Source organism: Musca domestica, unplaced genomic scaffold (assembly GCF_030504385.1).
Source record: "Musca domestica strain aabys unplaced genomic scaffold, Musca_domestica.polishedcontigs.V.1.1 27, whole genome shotgun sequence".
Taxonomy (NCBI): domain Eukaryota; kingdom Metazoa; phylum Arthropoda; class Insecta; order Diptera; family Muscidae; genus Musca; species Musca domestica.
In genome coordinates this window covers 10,678,323-10,698,603 of record NW_026712286.1, presented here as the reverse complement: position 1 = coordinate 10,698,603, position 20,281 = coordinate 10,678,323, and the positions used below count along the sequence as shown (strand labels likewise).

The following is a 20,281-nucleotide window of genomic DNA, read 5'->3' as shown; positions in this document are numbered from 1 at the left end:
TTGTGTGTTTGGATTGTGTTATTGGAAATGGGGAGGTTTTTACTTAGACTTGAACATCTTACTCTACAAAATTGGAAAGTGGTATTTTGATTTGGGAAAAAAAATGAAGGAACCATAGTTATGTTACGAATACAGGGTAAGAAACTGCAACAAAATCAAAGGCCATAATTTTTACATTTTTTTTTTAAATTTATTGAATGAAAGCAAAAAATATCGGAAATATCATCAAATTTTAGAATTAGTTTAAATTTATTCAAATTAGTCACCTTTGGCACGACTTATGGCCTTCAAACGGCCAATTAAACAGTCACACGCTGCCCGAATATTGTTCTGCGGTATTTTGGCCCATTCCCGGCGAAGGGCTTGCACTTTTAGAGCCAACCTTGCTTTCCAAAATACTCCAGACACAATAGTCCAACGGATTGGTATCCGGAGATTTTTGTGGCCATTGTGCGCTGGAAATGAAACGAGGAACCTCATTTTGTAACCATTCTTGGGTGGCACGTGCTGAGTGCGATGACGCTGAGGCCTTTTAAAAAGTCTAAGGTCTTAATTACACCCTCCAGAATATTTTCGCAATAATATTCGGCATTTATTCTGATGCTACGGCCCACATCATCACCGGAGCTTGAGTTCCAACTGAAGGTGTCCAACCGAAGGTGCACATTTTCAGCTGACCTCTTTGACAAGTAAACACGATCATTTTGTTTGTTTACAAACTGCTTTCACCACTTTCGGCCACGCGAAGCAACTCTTTAGCTCTTTTGAGCCTATTTTTATACCCTTCACCATACATACTATGGAGGATATATTAAGTTCGTCATTCCGTTTGTACCTCATCGAAATAATTTTAGACCCAACAAATCGGCGTAAAGACGATTTAGACCTGACCGTCCGTTCGTCCGTCGTTTGTAATCACGCTACAGTCAAAACGATTTAAGATAGGAAGCTTACATTTTTCACAGGTCTGTCTTTTGTCTGCTGGCAGGTGAAGTTCGAAGATGGGCTATATCGGTCCATGATATCGTATAGCTCCCACATAACGGTAACCCCCGATATTCGGTATTTTGATGATTTTAGCCACATTTTTCAACGGACTTGTCTGAAAATTCACACAAGGAGTTCCTTGTGAGTACTTTATTCTCTGGAAGAGAATTATCTATAGAGGTCCACAATGTCGTATAGCCCCCATATAACGGTACCCCCTCCCTATATTCGATATTTTGATGATTCCTTGTGAGTAATTTATCTTCTGGAAGAGAAGTATCTATATAGGTCCACGATGCCATATAGCCCACATATGACGGTACCTCCCGATATTCGATATTTTCATGATTTTAGCCTCATTTTTCAACGGAATTGTCTGAAATTCTACAGAAGGAGTTTCTTGTGAGTACTTTATCCCTAGTGATAGATTTGTCTATATCAGAAATAGATTTCCACAATATCGTATATCCTCATATATCGTCACCTTCCAATATTCGTTATTTTTAAGATTTGAACAGAATTTTTAATTAATTTTTTGAAAGTTTTTGGTGGATGGTATTCAAAGTTCGGCCTGCTGTTTTACTTGTCTTTCTGTTGCAAAACACTCCTTTTCTCCCAAAAAATCTGGAGAATTAGTGGCCATTTCCAAGGTATTTCTTCGAGATGTCCACATGTCATGAATATCAGGTCAATTTTCACAATCTAATATTTCCTTGAAATAATTTCAAAAGTAATTTTTTTCTGAGACATTTCAAATATTGTTTTGTTTAGTTAATTTATTTAGAAAAATATTATATTTTATCTTAAATAGTTTTAACAATTCTAAATAATGAAATAGCACACATGTGACTATTATGAATAAAACTAATCACAACATTTCTTTTAAAATTTGTAATAATTTGGCTTGTATTTTCATTACTTAAAGGCTAATGGTAGAATGGTTTGTTTGTTAACTTGTCAAAAGTTAAGTTAAAAATTTATTTTCGTCAATACAACTCAAGCGATTAATCTGTCTTGGACTTAATGCCATGCGTCACTGTCGACCTTAAAAAATATACAAACAATTTAAGCTGTGGCCAGCTAGCTTTATGTGTTATAGACATTGCAAAGTTCCTTGTGTAAACATGAACTAAGGAAAATAATAAAAAAGAAACAAGGAAAGAAAAATAATAAAATGGCGTCTTGTGCTTTGTTTTAAACACGCCGTTAAATAAAGGCACATTTACATAAAATATGTAGTTTTAATATTTAATTACTATAATTTCAAATCTATTTTTTAATTATTTTATAATAATTTTCAGATCAAGTCATACTACAATAAATGCTAAACATTTCACTTAAATACTATCAAAAAATTAATACTTAAGGCTAAATTGTTAATTTTATTGTTATATGTGTTTATGTTTTTTTTTTTTCTATAAAAAAATGCAAAATACTTATGTGGAAGAACTATTGATATAATCCCTGTTATTCTGTTAAAAAAACACACACACATAAAAATAAATACAAAATGGAAATCAATTCCAAAAATTCTAAAAAATAATGGCTTAGAATTTTCTTTGGTTTCCAGGGTTTTGTAAAAAGAAAATTAACAACATTTTAGACATAAAATAAAATTAACATTTAGTTATGCTACTTGTTGTCGGCTGATTATCGTGACCACAACAAGTGGTGGTGCTGGGAATTGACGGTGGCATTGTTTCTGTACTAGCCTCGCTATTATCACTAACCACCGAAGAAATCTCAGTCTTTGCGGTAGCTGTGGTACTGGATGGAGTTATCACTTTTAATGCTGCTTCTTCCCCCTTATTGTCTAAGTTGTGTTTTTCTTCTAGATTAGGAACTTTTTGGCCTGCAGAAGTTATTGCGGTTTCGTTTTGCTTTCCTAGATTTTCCATTGTGGTCATTTCATTGTCTTTAGATTTATCACATTGTTTGCTGCTGTGTTTATGATTTACTGGCTTGGTTTTATGACTATGGCCATGAGCATGACTGTGCCCAGTGTGGCCATGACTATGTCCATGGTGATGGTTGTGATGTTTTTTCGATTTTTTACCACCATCATGACCATGACCATCACATACACTGACTTCTCTCAAATCGGTTTGAGAATCTTTACAGCACATTTTATCGGCACAATCGGGATTTTGACATTGCATCAGACATTCCATGGAGTTTTTGGTTGCTCCGGCCTCAATTGCCACACCCTCAACTTGAAATTCCGGCTGGATGGTAATATGAGCTATTCTATGCTCTTGGAAATGCGATTTGATGTCTTCTATGGTTTTTTCATATAATTTAGGGGTTTTGAAAATAATGTGAATGGTGGCAATGTAGCTATGGGATGAGAGTTGCCATATGTGCAGATCATGGTAGCTGACAATTTGTGGGAATTTTGTAACCAAATTGCGTTCGAAGTTTTCCATATCTATTGTTCCGGGAACAGTTTGCAGCAGAATCATGCAGGCTTCTTTCACTGGAAAGAGAAGAAGACGAGAATTGATTATTTAAATAATAACCCTCATTATTTGTATACTTACTATAAGGATAACTCAGGGCCACCACAAGGATACAGGAAAATATCGATAGCACCGGGTCGATAAATTTCGCTGTGTGCTCCTTATCCTTGGCAAAGTGCACAATTACAGCACAAACAATAACAAATATTGTACTGGAGACATCACGCAACAGCTCAGCGGGACCCTCACGCCTTGTATGATAGTGTACCTTGCCCAATTCCGATTTTAAATCCTCCCTCAACTGATGATCACTACTGCTAACAATACTGCCCTTGGTTAAGCCATTCGATTCTATGGTAATATTTGAAGATTCCACCACAACTTTACCCATAGGGTTGATATGAAGAAAATTACCCTGATGCAGGGTATAGCCACCAATAAGGATATATGTGAAACCATTTAAGAGTAAACCAACGACACCAAGTATCATTACATGCACAGGCAAATGCATTGAGTCCTGATGATCGATATGCACCAGCGTCTGCAATGCCTCGACAAGCAGGGAAAATGACAGAGATGCCAGGGTTATGCAAATAATTAACATGGTAAGTATTTCAATGCGAGCCCATCCGAAGGTGTTGCGGGTTTTTTGTTCAAGCCGTTTTCTCTCTCGCAATTGGGCCTCATCTTCGGCCACATGGACGACAGCCACAATGCCATCAACAGCTGTGATTGGTTTAGTCTCGCTTTCTGTATTCTCTCCCGATTTGGTGTGTAAACTTGTTTCGGAATAACGTTTTTCCTCATCACTATTGTGTAGTTCATTGTGCTGGAAAGAGAAAAGGGGGAAAATAAAAATTTTATTTAAATTATTAAAATAAAAACATAAATTTTATAATTTAAAGGGTTAGAGCAGATGGCTTAATATAATGTTCATTGGATAAATTACTGACTGACTGAAGGTGAGAATACATAAAACGCTTCTCTGACTGGTTTTAGGGTGGGAATACATAAAGCGCTTATCTGGCTGGCTTAAGTTATCGTCTGGCTTCTTGGGAAATGAACAAACGAGCCCAGGGCCAAAATCGAACTAAGTCAACCTAAAACTCATTTGTTCATCTACGAAGAAGCCAGCCGATGAATTAAGCCAGTAAAACAACTTTTTATGTGTTCTCACCTTAAGGTTGTTATCAGATGATGCAGGTGAGAGTACATAAAAAGCTTTTTGACTGACTTAAGACAGGATTCTTCGTAGAGGAACAGAAGAAGTTTTAGGTTGACTTAGTTCGATTTTGGCTCTACACTCCTTGGTTCTTATCCATGGTAGAAGAATATAGGTAGACGCGTCGACACAGCTGCTGGGACAATGAAGTGTCAAACCAATTTTGGAATTGAAAATGTTGAATGAAAAATTATTTAAATTTGCAAAAATTGTTGAAAAACGCGAATTATAATAGCCTCCGAATGACGTAGTATAAGAAAACATGTAAAAATCTACTTATATTTCAAAAAACATTTAAATTTTTTTGACATATCAATGCTCCCAAGCGTTGATGCATCTACCTGTATTCTTCTGCCATGGTTCTTATCCGAAGAAGCCAGACAATGACTGCCATTCAGAAAAGCGTTTTATGTATTCTCACCTTTTTCCTGTGGGTTCATCCTTAAAGGCTGACTTAACATAAAATGTCATTCAAGGACACAACATCAAACAGCAACGAGAAAATTTCCTTAAAATCGGGGATTTACAATCCCCATTTTTAAATGTTTAAAGACAAGAAAAGACACAGAACATTCGTCTTCCTGATATATTTAATAAATGACATGGTAGAATGAAGTAGGTCAAGTCATGCAATCACATGTTTACAATTTAAAAAAAAATCATTTGACAACATCTCAATGTCAAATTGTATATTTATAAATCCAATGTACATACACAAATCAGAGATGGGAACCTGAAATCTATGCATTGACATTTTACAAGGTAAAGGTGTAAGTACATAAGAAGCTCGATGGCATGGCTAGGCATATTTTGTGACATTTCATAAAGGGGTTACAGAGCCGCACTAAAATCCTAACGGCGTTTTCCATTGTAATTTGACATATGCCTAGTCATGACTTCAAGCTTTTTATGTACTTTCACTTTAAATCATAAAAAATGCAGAGATGGCTATGTTTGAAATGACTTTTCCTTCTTAATTTTAACATGTGAACAACAAAAATAAGAGATTATTTATTATTTGTGGGAAAATTGCCACTTGTCATACGTAAATTTTTTAAGGTATGGAAATATTTTTCAATTGAAAAATGACAAGGTTGAGTTCGTTTAAAATGAGACTATTTTTATTGTTTTACCATGGGCTACTCCTTAAGGCTCTATCAGACAATATGTGGTGTCAAATTTTCCACATGTAAAAGTGGCACACATCGTCCGATACATGGACGTCATTTTAGCTTTCAAATACAAGAGTAATGTACTTACCATGATAGAAGAATACAGGTAGATGCATCAACTCTTGGGAACATTGATATGCCAAAAAAATTTAAACGTTTCTTCAAAAATAAGTAAATTTTCATATGTTTTCTTATATGACATAAATCGTGGGTGGTTATATGATATGCATTTTCCAACCATTTTTACATTATTCAATAATTTTTTATAGCAAAATCTCAGGTTTTTATTTTATGCATTTTTTTAATTTTACCAAATTTGAAAAATTTTTTCATTAAAAAATTTCAATTCCAAATTTGGTTTAACAGTTGATTGTTCCAGCAGCTGTGTCGATGCGACTACCTGTATTCTTCTAACATGGTACTTACGTACTTTTTCGTTCACAGCTATCCCTACATTCATCGGAAAGGTTTAAAAATGTATAGAACTAAACATAAAATTTTTAAGAAAATACAATGTAATCAAAACAAATCAAAAGACATGTGCAAGTGTGTGATAGCAAAAATTATGGGTCATATGTAAAATGGCAATTCTGACATACACACGGAAATACATATGTACGGATCATAAAAGTGACAGTATGTATGTAAAACCCATGCCGTCTGATAATGTCTTTAAAGTAATACCGTTTTTAATGCCTATTGTCAACATATTTTTTATGCAATCAAATTTAAGCGGGTAAATCACAGAAAATTCAGCTATGAATTTCCTTATTTTAAATGATAGCAAAACATTAACTATGTTCATGGCGGGATTTAATGGCAAAACTAATAAAACGGAATCTGTCAAGTGCAAACCAAAAACATCAAAGGGTTTCTGCCTCACCAGCTTTACAAAAACTAAAAAATAACGACAGAATTCTAACATGGCTCTGACATTTACTAATTATTTAACATCGGACAAAACATACATGTTTACCCGTCACTTCCCAGAATTGTTGCCAAGCTATCTTCTTTAAGTACGTTAATGGCTGTTTAATAAAAAGTTGCAAATATGATAAAACCAATAGATTCTTGCACCAACCAGAACATAACATGAGATTAGATAACTTAGCAATCAGCTGACATCTGTATTAATATTCCCAGCAAGTTTAGAACCTCCGTTGCCATCTAAGCAGCATAGTTTATGATTTGAAATAATCGATCTATGAAACTCTATAGGCAATAATTCACGCTTTTTCACGATAGAAACAGCTCATCGCAATAAAGGTCGTCAACATACGTATGACGTTGTTGTTTACATGAACATAAATATGATTTATGGCAATATTTACATTAATACCCATTAAAGGGGCCGAAAATCTTTATTACATATTTTGTATTTTCCATGATAAAATAATATAGGTAGCCGCATAAACACAGCTGGTGGTACCATGAACTGTCAAAACTGTTTTGCAACTCAACATTTTGAGTGAAAAGGTATTTAAATTAGGTACATTAGTTGGAAACTATTATTTTCACAAAATCTGTATAAGAAAATATGTAGAATTGTTTTTGAAGATTTGTGACATGAAAGTGTTCACAGGTGGAAATGGATTTAACCGTATTCGTCTACTATGGTATTTTCTTTTTGTTGTGCCAATAAATATAAACAAAAATCAGCTGTCTGGCATTTCTGTAGTCATAAACATGGTAGAATAATACAGGTAGTCTCATCGACATAGCTGACGGGACAATGAACTGTCAAACCAATTTTGAAATTGAAATTTTTGAATGAAAAATTATTGAAATTTGTAGGAATTGTTGAAAAATGCATGTCAAAAGATCCCCCGGTTTGTGTCGTATAAGTAGACATATAAAAAACATACATATTATTTTTGCCAAAAACATTTAGACATTTTTGACAAATCAATGTTCCTAGATGATTACAGGGAACATTGATACGTCAAAATTTTAAAATGTTTGTTCAAAATAAAGTCGATTTTTACAAGTTTTCTTATACGACACCCATCGAAAATCATTAGATATGAAGTTTTCAACAATTTTTATAAATTTTCATTCAAAATTTTAAATTTCAAAATTGTTTTGACAGTTCACTGTCCCAGCAGCTTTGTCAATGCGACTACCTGTTTTCTTCTACCATGTTACATACAAAAGGTTAAAGCAAGCTTAGACTACGAAATCCACTCATAAATCTAGTGGATATTATTCGACGTATACGCTATGGAATTAACATTTGAGATCGAGTGTATTTGATTAATCTAAACGTAGTTTAAGTGTTTTTTATTTGGGTCTATTAAATTGGGTAAGAGCCAAGAAACGTATTATATAGGTCAATTGAAGCTATGCTCGTTCACTTGCGAGTTTGAAACAACGATATTGGGAAAAAAAAATACTTTTCCACTCGAAAAATGTTTTTGTACACTGTCATGGTAGAAAAATACAGGTAGATGTATAAATGCTTGGGAACATTGATATTTCAACTAGTTTGAAATGGTTTTTTTAATAAGTAGATTTTTATATGTTTTCTTATACGACGCTAATCGGAGATTGTTATGATATTTGTTTTTCAAGAATTTTTACGAATTTGAATAACTTTTCATTCAAAATTTTCAATTTCAAGTTTAGTTTGACAGTTCATTGTCCCAGCAGCTGTGTCGATGCGACTACCTGTATTCTTCTACCATGTACACTGTATAACATAACAGTCTAGACATGGTAGAAGCATAACGGTAGGTGCATCAACGCTTGGGAACATTTGCATGTCAAAAATTTTAAAACGTTTTAACGAAAATAAGTAGATTTTTATATGTTTTCTTATAGGACACAAACCGGTGGTTGTTATGATAAGCATTTTTCAAAAATTTTAACAAATTTCAATAATTTTTCATTCGAAATTTTCATTCACAAATTTGTTTTGACAGTTCATTGTCACAGCAGCTGTGTCGATGCGACTACCTGTATTCTTCTACCATGAGTCTAAATGAGAGCCGTTTTGACAATTTAAAAAAAGGTAATGTATTAAACATCAAAAATAGTTGATGTAAAAGGTGTTGAGTAGATTTCAAAATAAAAACAAAACCACATGCTATTCGTGTAGGGTATATATTAAAATTTGATTAATGTTTTAACCACAAAATTTGATTAACACCACTCAGTATCTACTGCTACTAGACTGTCCATGGGACCACAAACTTGGCAGTGCTTCAACACGAAATGAAAAGTGGGTAAAGCATATTTAATTAATATCAATGTTTTATATCAATCTATGTGCGGGGAATACAAGACAAGTTGAGGTTTTAAATTATATTTATTTTGTATCCAATTTTAATTCCATGCAGCATATCGGCATAAAGGTGCAAGTACACAAAAAGCTTGAAGTCATGGCTAGGCATATTAGTGTCAAATTATAATGGAAAACAATCCCTTTATGAAATGTCACAAAATATGCCTAGCCCATGGTATATTCATCAGCGCTTGGGATAATTGATATGTCAACATTTTTTAAAACGTTTTATCAAAAATAAGCAGATTTTTAAATGTTTCCTTATATGACTCAAATCGAAGGTTTTTCCATATTTCAACAATTTTTACAAATTTCAATAATTTTTCATTCAATATTTTCAATTCCAAAATCAGTTTGACAGTTCATTGTCCCAGCAGCTGTGTCGATGCGACTACCTGTATTCTTCTATCATGGCCTAGCCATGACTTAAAGCTTCTTATTTACTTACACCCTAAGAAACCACAGTGAGAATATAAGGAAAAACTTATGGAGAAATATAAAACACAAATTAATAGAGATATTCTAATGACATATGTTCGTTTTACATGATTCCATGGTAGAAGAAACAAGAATATAATGAGGACAACGAACTGTCAAACCAAATAGAAAATTGAAAAAAAAAATTATTCAAATTCGTTAAAATCGTTGAAAAATGTATATCATAACAACCTCCGATTGGCTTCGTATAAGGGTGCAAGAACAAAAAAAGCTTGGTTAGGTACATTTTGTGACATTTCATAAATGAATTACAGAGCCGCACTAAAATCCTGCCGTCGTTTTCCATTATAATTTGACATTAATATGCCTAGCCATGACTTCAAGCTTTTTATGCACTCTCACCTTTAGAAAACATATAAAAATCTACTTATTTTTGAAAAAATAAAATTTTTGACATATCAATGTTCCTAAGCTTTGCTGCATCTACCTGTATTCTTCTTCCATGATTGATGCAGTGTAATTTTGTTTAGTGGTTTTTTGTGGAGAATACTTCTTCTTCTCTCTCTCTCCAATAAAATATACAACAACAAGAATTTTATGTTTCTTCAAAATATTGATTAAAAAGGTTGTTTGATTTGTTCCGTAGTATTTCAATGTTTGTTTGATTGTTTTTTTTTCGAACGTATTTGATCCGCATTATTAAAAACAAATTAGCTATACAAAAAGTCTATTTTTGTTTACGCTTGACCAACTGCATTCCCACCACCCAAAAAAAAGAAAGAAAAACAAAAAAAAAACACTCAAATTTCAGCAGCTCGGCTGTAACGGCAGTTCGTTTAAACAAAAGAAGAAAATAATAAAAAAACGACAAACCTCGACTTCATTACGGAAGCCTTGTGTGACAAATTTTAAATAAAAAACGCCTAGCATGAATCCAAAAACTACTACTAATTCAAATAGTTAACCCTTTCAAGGCCGAAGGCATTAAAAGACACTCTAACTTCTACAATTAAAATGTTGCCATATGTTTGGTAGCAAATTTGACAAAGTCAAATATACCGCGTCGCAGTGGCGGAAAAGTGGCTCGTGAGCTGAACATATCGCAATATTTCATTCGGTAAATATTGAAAAATGAGCTCGGGGTAAAGCCATTGAAATTCCAAAAAATGCAAGAACTTACACCGCAAAAAAAATAGACTCAAAAGAGCTAAAAAGTATGGTTATAAAATGAATTTTCTCTTTCATTTCCAGCGCACAATGGCCGGATACCAATCCGTTGGACTATTGTGTCTGGAGTATTTTGGAAAGCAAGGTGGGGACTAAAAAATACCAAAGTGTCGATCACCTCAAGTAAGCGCTTCGCCGGGAATGGTCCAAAATATCGCAGAGCAACACCCGGGCAGCGTGTGAGGGTTTCATTGGCCGTTTGAAGGCCATAATTCGTGCCAAAGGTAACCAATTCGAACAAATCTAAACTTTTTCTAAAATTTAATTCTATTTTCGACATTTTTTTACTTTCATTCAAAAAATTTAAAAAAAATTTAAAAATTATGGCGTTTGACTTTGTTGCAGTTTTTTTCATATCACCCAGTACAAAATTTATAAATCTGTAGAAAAATACGCTTCAATGTAAACCTAGGTTTAACCCATTTTGCAACATCAAATACAGATGGCGCTAAATTGAGAATATAAACTCGCTAATGGATACCACACTCTATCGTATTATACTAATTTATTTATTATTTTATTGACGTGTTGGTGTCAAAGAAATTTATATTTTCCAAGGCATTTTATTAACAGCTATTATACCCGGAGGAGGTATTTATCTGAAGAAGATAAATATATACTTATTCATTTGTATAAACCCCGCCAAAGCCAATGGATAGAATGGAAAACAGATGGCGTTATATTGAGAATATCAAATCGCTAGTGTGTACCACACTCTATCGTAACGCTGGTGTTAAAGAGAATTCCATTTCATGGTAGAAGAATATAGGTAGTCGTATCGACACAGCAGCTGGGAAAATGAACTGTCAAACCAATTTTTAAAATTGAACCTTTTTAATGAAAAGTTATTTAAATTTGTAAAAAAAAAATGAAAAAATTTACATCGTAGCAACCTTTGTTTGGTGTCGTATGAAAAAAAATTATAAAAATCAACTCAGTTTTGAAAAAAAAAACAAACATTTTTGACATATCAATGTTCCCAAGTGTTGATGCATCTACCTGTACTCTTCTACCATAGGGCATACGTTAATCACTTTCCAACAACCAAAGGGTTAACTGTCGTAGTAAACTGTTACAGTACATTTAATGTGCGTAACATATAATTAAATGCCAATAACATTTTTCTGACTCAAACACACACACACACACCAAAAATACCAAAAACAACAGCAGCAAATAACTAAACCAAAATAAACACCCACTTTGCCAAATAACAATAGAAAACGTGATATTTTTAAAGCACGAGCCAACAAAAAATCGGGTAGGAAACCTCTTTGTTATGTTTTGCATACGAATGAAGAAAAGCAAAAAAAAAGTTATAGAAGTAACAAAGGTTACATGAAAGAGCATGTAATGTATAAAAGACGTCGTTTAATGGTGCAAAGCAATGTGGTGTTTTTTTTAATTAAAATTATGTAAATTCTTTTTAGTGAATTTTTCATAGTTGTTCTGATGGCGGAAATTCTTTAAAGAGGTATAAGGGCTTGTTTAAATTAGTAGTATTTTCCAGGTTAACCTTCATTATGAACCCAGATAAGTGGAACGTATTTTATTGCAATCTATCAAAACCTAATGATGATAAGTGGAACGCTTTTTATTGGTATGTATCATTGTAGAAGGAAACAGGTAGTGGCATTGACAAAACTGCTGGGACAATGAACTGTCAAACCAACTTTTAAATTGAAAAATTATTCAAATTTGTAAAAATTGTTAAAAAAAAAATCGCATATCATAATTGCCTCCAGTTGTCGTCGTATAAGAAAACATATACAAGTCTATTAACGGGTGAGATAAAAAAATTGGACAAAGTCAAACGCCATAATTATTAATTTTTTTTTGAATGAATGCAAAAATGTCGGAAATAGCTTCAAATCTTAAAATAAGTTTAGATTTGTTCGAATCGGTCTCCTTTGACACGAATTATGGCCTTCAAACAGCCAATGAAACCGTCACACGCTGCCCCAATGTTGCTCTGCGGTATTTTACCCAATTCCCGGCGAAGCATTTGCTTGAGGTGATCGACACTTTGGTATTTTTAGTGCCAACCTTGCTTTCCAAAATACTCCAGACACAATAGTCCAAGGGATTGGTATCCGAAGATGTTGGTGGCCATTGTGCGCTGAAAATGAAGCGAGGAACCTCATTTTGTAACCATTCTTGGGTGACGCGTGCTCAGTCCTGTTAGAATGTCTTAGGTCTGCGGCCAAAATGTTTGCGTGTCCAAGGCTTTGATACACCCTCCAAAATTATATTCGGCATTTATTCTGATGCCACGGTCGATTAATATGAGCGGAGAGCGACCATCGGCTGTTATGGCGGCCCACACCATCACCATGGTCGGCGCTTGAGTTTTGGTGGCCAACCGAAGGTGCACATTTTCAGCTGACCTCTATGGCAAGTAAACACGATCATTTTGTTTGTTTACAAACAGCTGGACGACGAATGTTTTCTCATCGGAGAAAACCAAATTCGGCAGTTCACCACTTTCGGCCAAGCGAAGCAACTCTTTAGCTCTTCTGAGTCTATTTTCTTTCTGTTGCGGTGTAAGTTCTTGCACATTTTGGAATTTCAATGGCTTTAACCCGAGCTCATTTTTCAATATTTGTCGAATGGAATATTGCGATGTACTCAGCTCACGCTCCATTTTTTGGCCAATGCGACGCGGGTTTCGATTCAGTCTCTTCTTTACTTTTAGAATCATTTCTTCTAATGTTGCTGTTTTCTTATGTCCAATTCCTTGACGTCGGGCTACTCTACCAGTATTACGGTAACGAGCGATGTTACGAGACATTTAAATTCTGGAGTGCTGAAATAAAAAAAAATAACACTATCACGCTTGAATTTCATCACGAATAATTTTTTTTTCGGGAAAATTCTCACCAAAATGCTTTTCTACGCTTATAAACAATATAATGAGCTGTCACTGTAATAATTTTAACAGCTGACGGACGATTGGCTTAGAAATGACAGCAGTCTGAAGTTGATTGCAATTTTTTCATCTCGCTCTGTATTAATGTCAAATTATAAGGGGAAACGATGGCAGGATTCGAGTGCGGCTCTGGCTTCCCTTTATGATATGTCACAAAATATGCCATACGAAGACTTCAAGCTGCTTATGTAATCGTAAAATATTTTTGCTATTGTTTCAATGCAAAATGTAAATAACTCCTTTGTGGAAATATTTGCGACTTTAGAGTGTACCGCAATACAGGTGCTGCAAGCAGTGATGATGATGGAAATGAATGAAAAATTATTTAAATTTGTAAAAATTGTTGAAAACGCGTATTATAATAACCTCGGAATGACGTCGCATAAGAAAACATATAAAAATCTACTTATATGCATCTACCTGTATTCTTGTACCACGAAGGGTACAGGTAGTCGCATCGACACAGCTGATGGGACAATGAACTGTCAAACCAATTTTCAAATTGCAATTTTTGAATGAAAATTTATTCAAATTCGTTAAAGTTGTTGAAAAATGCATCATAACAACCTCCAATTGACGTCGCATAAGAAAATGTTTGAAAAAAAACATTTTAAAAGTTTTGACATATCAATGTTCTCAAGCATTGATGCATCTACCTGTGTTCTTCTACCATCAACTGAAAACTTTTTATGTGCAAGGTGAGAGTACAAAAACAGCTTGAATTCTTCGTATGGCATATTTGTGACATATCCATAAAGGAATGCCAAAGCCGTACTCAAATTCTGCCGTCGTTTGCCTTTATAATTTGACATTAATAGGCCTAGCCATGATGCCAAGCTGCTTATGTACCGTCACCTTAACACATAAAATCACATATTATTTTAAATATTTTTCACCTACTAACTGAGTTAATGCTAAAATTTTTAACATATTTTGTTTTTATAAATATTAATTTTAAAACCTCTAAAAATTTTCATTTTTTCTAGTCACTACCAATAAATTTGCAAATGAGTTAAATATAAATATGCAAATAATAAAATCAATTCAAGATTTATTTTATAGCATTTTTTCTGTTTGTTGTTTTGATTTCAATTGACCTTGAAATTGAATGTGGGCAAAAAAAGAATATAAACTAATGCAAAGTGTAATAATTATTTCTATTGTTATTTGAAATGAAGTAAACGACCGGATTCTAATAATATGGAGGGCATTGTAATAGGTAAATAAATGTATATTTCGTTTTAAATTTTGTGGAAATTTTAGAAATTATTTTTCAATGAGAAGAAAGAAAAAAGAGTTTAACAATTTTGGAAATATTTATTTTTTTTTTAAGAAAATATGTTGTGAGTTTTCAAAATATTTTTTTGAATTCCATTAAAATTAATTTGTCAATTTTTATCTGTCGTCTTGTTTTTTTCTTTCTTTGCAAATGGCTATTGAGATCAGCCGCCGCATAACTTCAAGTCTAGCTATTCGATGACGTTTGCGGTCCAAAGTCATTGGACTTGTTTTTCTGTTGTTGTTGTTGTTGAACAACATAACTTACCTTTATGGTCACTAGACTGCCGGCCAGTGCAAGAATATTGCACAACATATGATATGAGGCCATTAGCAAAGTGAGAGCATGCGTCAAATGGCTCAAAATCAATTGAACACTGAAGTAACATATCGACAGAAATAAGACGATGTATAAGGGTGCCGGTTGAAAGCGATTCAGAAAACTAATATTGGGCATTTTCTTAAGCGGTGTGGATTGCGGTTTTGAGAAGAAGACTCTTTTTTTGGTGGTGGGATTGAGATTCTGTGACCAGTAAGAGTGCTGCAAGAAAATGGGAATAAAAACAAATTAGGAATTAGTTGGGATTTTCAAAGTCATTTACAAAAATAATATCATGTTCATACGAGAATGAATTTGAATGAATGAATGAATTCTTAAGGCTAAAAAGATCAAAGCTAAAAAAATAGTGACTTTGTAGTGAAAACTCAACACTGTTGCCACTTGTAGCTGATAACAGTGTTGTATTCTTACGTTTCGGCCTAAAAAAGCAATCGTTGAGAGTTAAATTCTTATTCTATGAAAATATTATTTGGAAAGTTTTATAAAATAATAAACCATGTTAATTGGGAGAATCAGAAGCCAGCCCATGGTATAATTATTACAGGGAATTCGCCGGGGATGAGCCAAAATACCGCAGAGCAACATTCGGGCAACGGGTGACGATTTCATTGGCCGTTTGAAGGCCATAATTCGTGTTAAATTTGACCAATTCCAAAAAATCTAAACTTATGCTAAAATTTGATGCTATTTCCGAGATTTTTGCTTTCATTCAATAAAATTTAAAAAAAAAAAAACTAAAAATTATGGTGATTGACTTTGTTGCAGTTTTGTTTTTATCTCACCCTGTATATTTTAACAATGAAATGTTGTCAAATGAATAATTTTGCAAAAAAAAATTGTAAACATATGATTGCATGACTTTACCTTTTTTATTTTACCACGCAAATATCCGTATATTGTCATCATTTATTTTTTTCAATTTAAACCAAAAGATAAACACAATTTTATTAAAATCATATTACAACTCAAACATTAAAAATAATATCCAACTCTGTATTTTTCCGTAATTTACCTTGTCAAATTTAATATTCATTGAAAACAAATTCCCATCTCTGGTTTGTGTAAATACAGTGGAGCCTGTCTAATTTGTCCAAAAATCCTAATGGCAACCCTTTTTATATTTGGAACGCTTTTCCAAAAAGTTTCATATCTGGAACTCATCTCCAAAAAAACAATTCTAAAAATAACTCCGTAACAAGAAAAATTCCATAACATAAAATGAAAAAAAGAAAAGAAAAAACAAATAAAGCTGTCTTATGTTTTTGCTTCAAACGAACGGAATAAATTCTGCGTTGTTTTTACATACGCGTGTGTCCATTGACATACATACACTATGAACATTTTTATCAGGTCACCTTGGAGGTGAGCGTAAAATGATAATATTCTCTCCGCTTAGATTCTCACGCTTACCGCGATCTATTATTTCATGTTACAATTTGTTTGTATATAAAAAAAAAATTGTAGAGAGCACTGGATGTTTTGTCACTGCACACATGTTGTGCGTACATTTCGAAGAAGGAAAATTCCATTTAATTTTGATAATTGATCATTGTCAGAGAAAATTAATAAAAAAATGGGCACGAGGCCTATTTTAAGTTTTTTTTTTTTTTGGTGCAAATTATATTTTGTTTCTCATTAAATTCGCTCCAAAATATTTTTGAATCATTAGATACACCCCATGGTAGAATTAAGAAGGTAAAGTCATGCAATCATATGTTTAATTTATTTTTTTTTCAAAATTATTCCTTTTTGCAATACCTTATTGTCTAAATATATATATTTATAAATCCATTGTATACACAAAAATCAGATACGGGAACCTCTTTTTTATTCAGTAAAATTTGACAGGTAAATTACAGAAATTGTATCCAAACGCGCTATAATATGCCATGCCATGATGCCAAGCTACCTATGTATCATTTCCTATATTCTCCAAAATAACCTTTCTAGTATTCGGAGTAACCATTTTTTATTAACTACCAATGTATTTGTCATATGTTTTCATTTCGAATTCAAAGAAAATTCTGGGGTGCACTATAAACAAAAGCATATCTTCTTGTCAATTCATCTCTTATCTCAAATCATGTCCGATTAACAACAAAATGATATAAATCAGCCATAAATTTTCTCACACATTCGACGATCATTATCTACCGTTACTTAATATCCAACTCAGGAGTAACATTTTTAGATTTTTTTTTTCAATGTAATAACTATTTTTAATGATTTCGTTTTATTGTTGTTAAGGAATCTATTAGCCACCAAACGTCATTGGTTAAAATTGGATATCGTTATTTTCGTTGGAATATTAATGATTAACAATGCCCAATCATGATTAACATGATTGCCGATGATTGAATTAAATTGATTTGTGATTTTAATCACGAACTACGGGTAAAAAGCTCTCACGAAGAGTGCTTGTTGTCAGTCGTATGCATGCGACTGCTGTTCTAGGTTGGTTTACAGGTGCTTGACGTATAACCGACAAGGTCATACGTTGATATGTTGTAATGACAGCATTGGAAAACTGCCAGGCCACACATCAAATTCGTTTCGAAGGAAGTAATGAATTAGAATTTCGACGAGGGATTTGGGTAAAATTTTCGGCAGAGATAAGAACAGAGGAAGCAAAAGCCCAAATATTGCCATTTTGGTGGTAAAAGAGGGTGAAAAACTGCAACAAAGCCAAACGCCATAATTTTTAGATTTTTAAAATTTTATTGAATGAAAGCAAAAAATGTCGAAAATAGCATCAAATTTTTTAATAAGTTTAGATTTGTTCGAATTGGCCACCTTTGGCACGAATTATGGCCTTCAAACGGCCAATGAAACCGTCCGTCACACGCTCCGCGAATGTAGCTCTGCGGTATTTTGGCCCATTCCCGGCGAAGCACTTGCTTGAGGTGATCGACACTTTGGTTTTTTTTTAGTGCCAACAATGTTCTGCAATGTTCTCCATTCAATATTAGAAAAGATAAGAATAATTGTGTGGCTGCGATTAGGTTAAGTTAGATTACTTTCAGTAGTACTTAAGGAACATATTTTTAAATAAAAACTAGAATTAAATATATTTGAATATACACCCAAACGTAGCGGTTGTATTCCTTTCTCATCACCGAATAGGGAATAGAGTTGACAATCGAAGAGGGAAATTGGATTCTATTCTCGTTTACAGGTGGAATTAAGAAGATATCTTTGGCCATTCATATGTTTAAAATGCTGGCAACATCTGATTGTCAAAATGTATATTCATAGCTCTAACAAATCGGAGATGAGAACCTATTCCCAGAACCAGATGTTATTATTATTTGAAATTATTGTGCGTCTTTAAAGGTGAGAATACATGGAAGGCCTTTTTGACTGGCTTAAGTCATCCGCTGGCTTCTTCGTAAAAGAACAAAGGAGTTTTAGGTTGCCTTAGTTCGATTTTGGCTTATAATTTATACTTGTTTACACTACTCTTCATAGATCTTTTCTATGTATTTTTACCCTAAAGGTGAGAATACATAGCATGCTTTTTTGGCTGGCTTAAGGCAACGGCTGGTTTCTTCGTAAAAGAAAAAAAGGAGTTTTAGATTGACATAGTTAGATTTTGGCCCTACGATGAATATGTTGACTTAAACCAGGCAAAAAAGGCTTCTATGTATTCTCACCCTAAGGTTTGGCACTGAATTTATAAATTAAGAAATATTTAAAAATACCAAATTCGACCCAAGTAATATGTATCCGATATTTTCTTAAAAAAAAAACAATTTCGTAGAGGAACAATGGAATTTTAGGTTGACATAGTTCGATTTTGCCCTGCGATTAATAAGTCGACTTAAGCCAGTTGAAAAAGGCCTTCAATGTATTCACACCTTAAGGGTTGCCATAGAATTTCTAAATTAAGAAATATTTAAAAATACCAAATTTGACCCAAAAAATATATATCCAAATGATTGCTATGTTTTCTTTAAAAAGCACAATTTCTTCACTCTTGTCATATATTTGATAATGATTTTTTTCTACTTTGACAGGTCTTCTATATGAATCCCTTAGGGTGGAAATACATAAAGTGCTTATCTGGCTGGCTTAAGTCATCGGCTGGCTTCTTCGGAAATTAACAAAGAAGCCTAGGGCCAAAATCGAACTAAATCAACCTAAAACTCCTTTGTTCCTCTACGAAGAAGCCAGCCGGTGACTTAAGCCAATCAAAAAACGCTTTATGTATTCCCACCTTTATACTTTTTATACACGCCTCACCCCACTCACACACATATGATTAAAGCAAAACAAACAAAAAATCCAATCAATTGATTAAAGTTCATTACCTTCAATAAATAATAAAAAACAAAAACATACCGGTATCTTTCGAATGCACACTAAACACCTCCAATACAAACATGACCGGCCGTAATTACTGTGTTTTTTTTTTTTTTTTTTGGACAACATTTGAACTTGACACAATTTGCCTTAAACGTTGCCGGCTGAGAACCATTTCTTTAGCCTATAAAGCAAAGCTGAAACAAAAGCGTGCGTGTGTGACACACGCATTATAAATATCAATGAAGTTTTTTTTTTTTTTGGAAGAGAATAAACCTTTATGGAAATCCACCAATAACGCCATGCCATAATATTAATAACCTATGCTAAATGCAAATATATACATTTGTGTATTGTGTTTCGTGCTTTTGCCTAGGCTATAAATAAACTTCGCTCGAACAACAACAACACCAACATCAACTAAAAACTGTCATACGCAAAAAAGATGACGTTTTCTCAGCCAGAAATAAAAAAGGAAACAATTTGACACAAGACTTGTTAAATGATATTGCAAATTTGATTTGGGGGCTCTGCTCTCTCTGTCTCCCTCTCCCTCCAAACAATTCATTTGTTTGCAAATACCTTTGACAAGTCGCGGGAATTCGTTAACAAAGATTGATTCAATTAAAGTAGTGTCTCAAAAA

General features: G+C 33.5%; 1 protein-coding gene across 4 annotated transcripts in view; it reads right to left on the bottom strand.

Annotated features, from left to right (window-relative positions):
* Positions 1-2,465: 2,465 nt before the first annotated feature.
* The window catches only part of LOC101896431 (proton-coupled zinc antiporter SLC30A1), a 40,962-nt gene continuing 23,146 nt past the window's right edge, over positions 2,466-20,281 (bottom strand). For 3 of the 4 annotated variants that reach the window (XM_059124081.1, XM_059124083.1, XM_059124082.1), the window contains 3 exons: positions 15,264-15,536; positions 3,528-4,275; positions 2,466-3,463 (listed from right to left, as the gene is read on the bottom strand). In XM_059124081.1, coding sequence (XP_058980064.1) covers positions 2,604-3,463; positions 3,528-4,275; positions 15,264-15,536 — 1,881 coding nt within the window. In that variant the 3' untranslated portion in view covers positions 2,466-2,603. Of the gene's footprint in view, positions 3,464-3,527; positions 4,276-13,477; positions 13,505-15,263; positions 15,537-20,281 lie in introns of those variants that run through there. The other variant, XM_059124084.1, reaches the window with a different exon arrangement.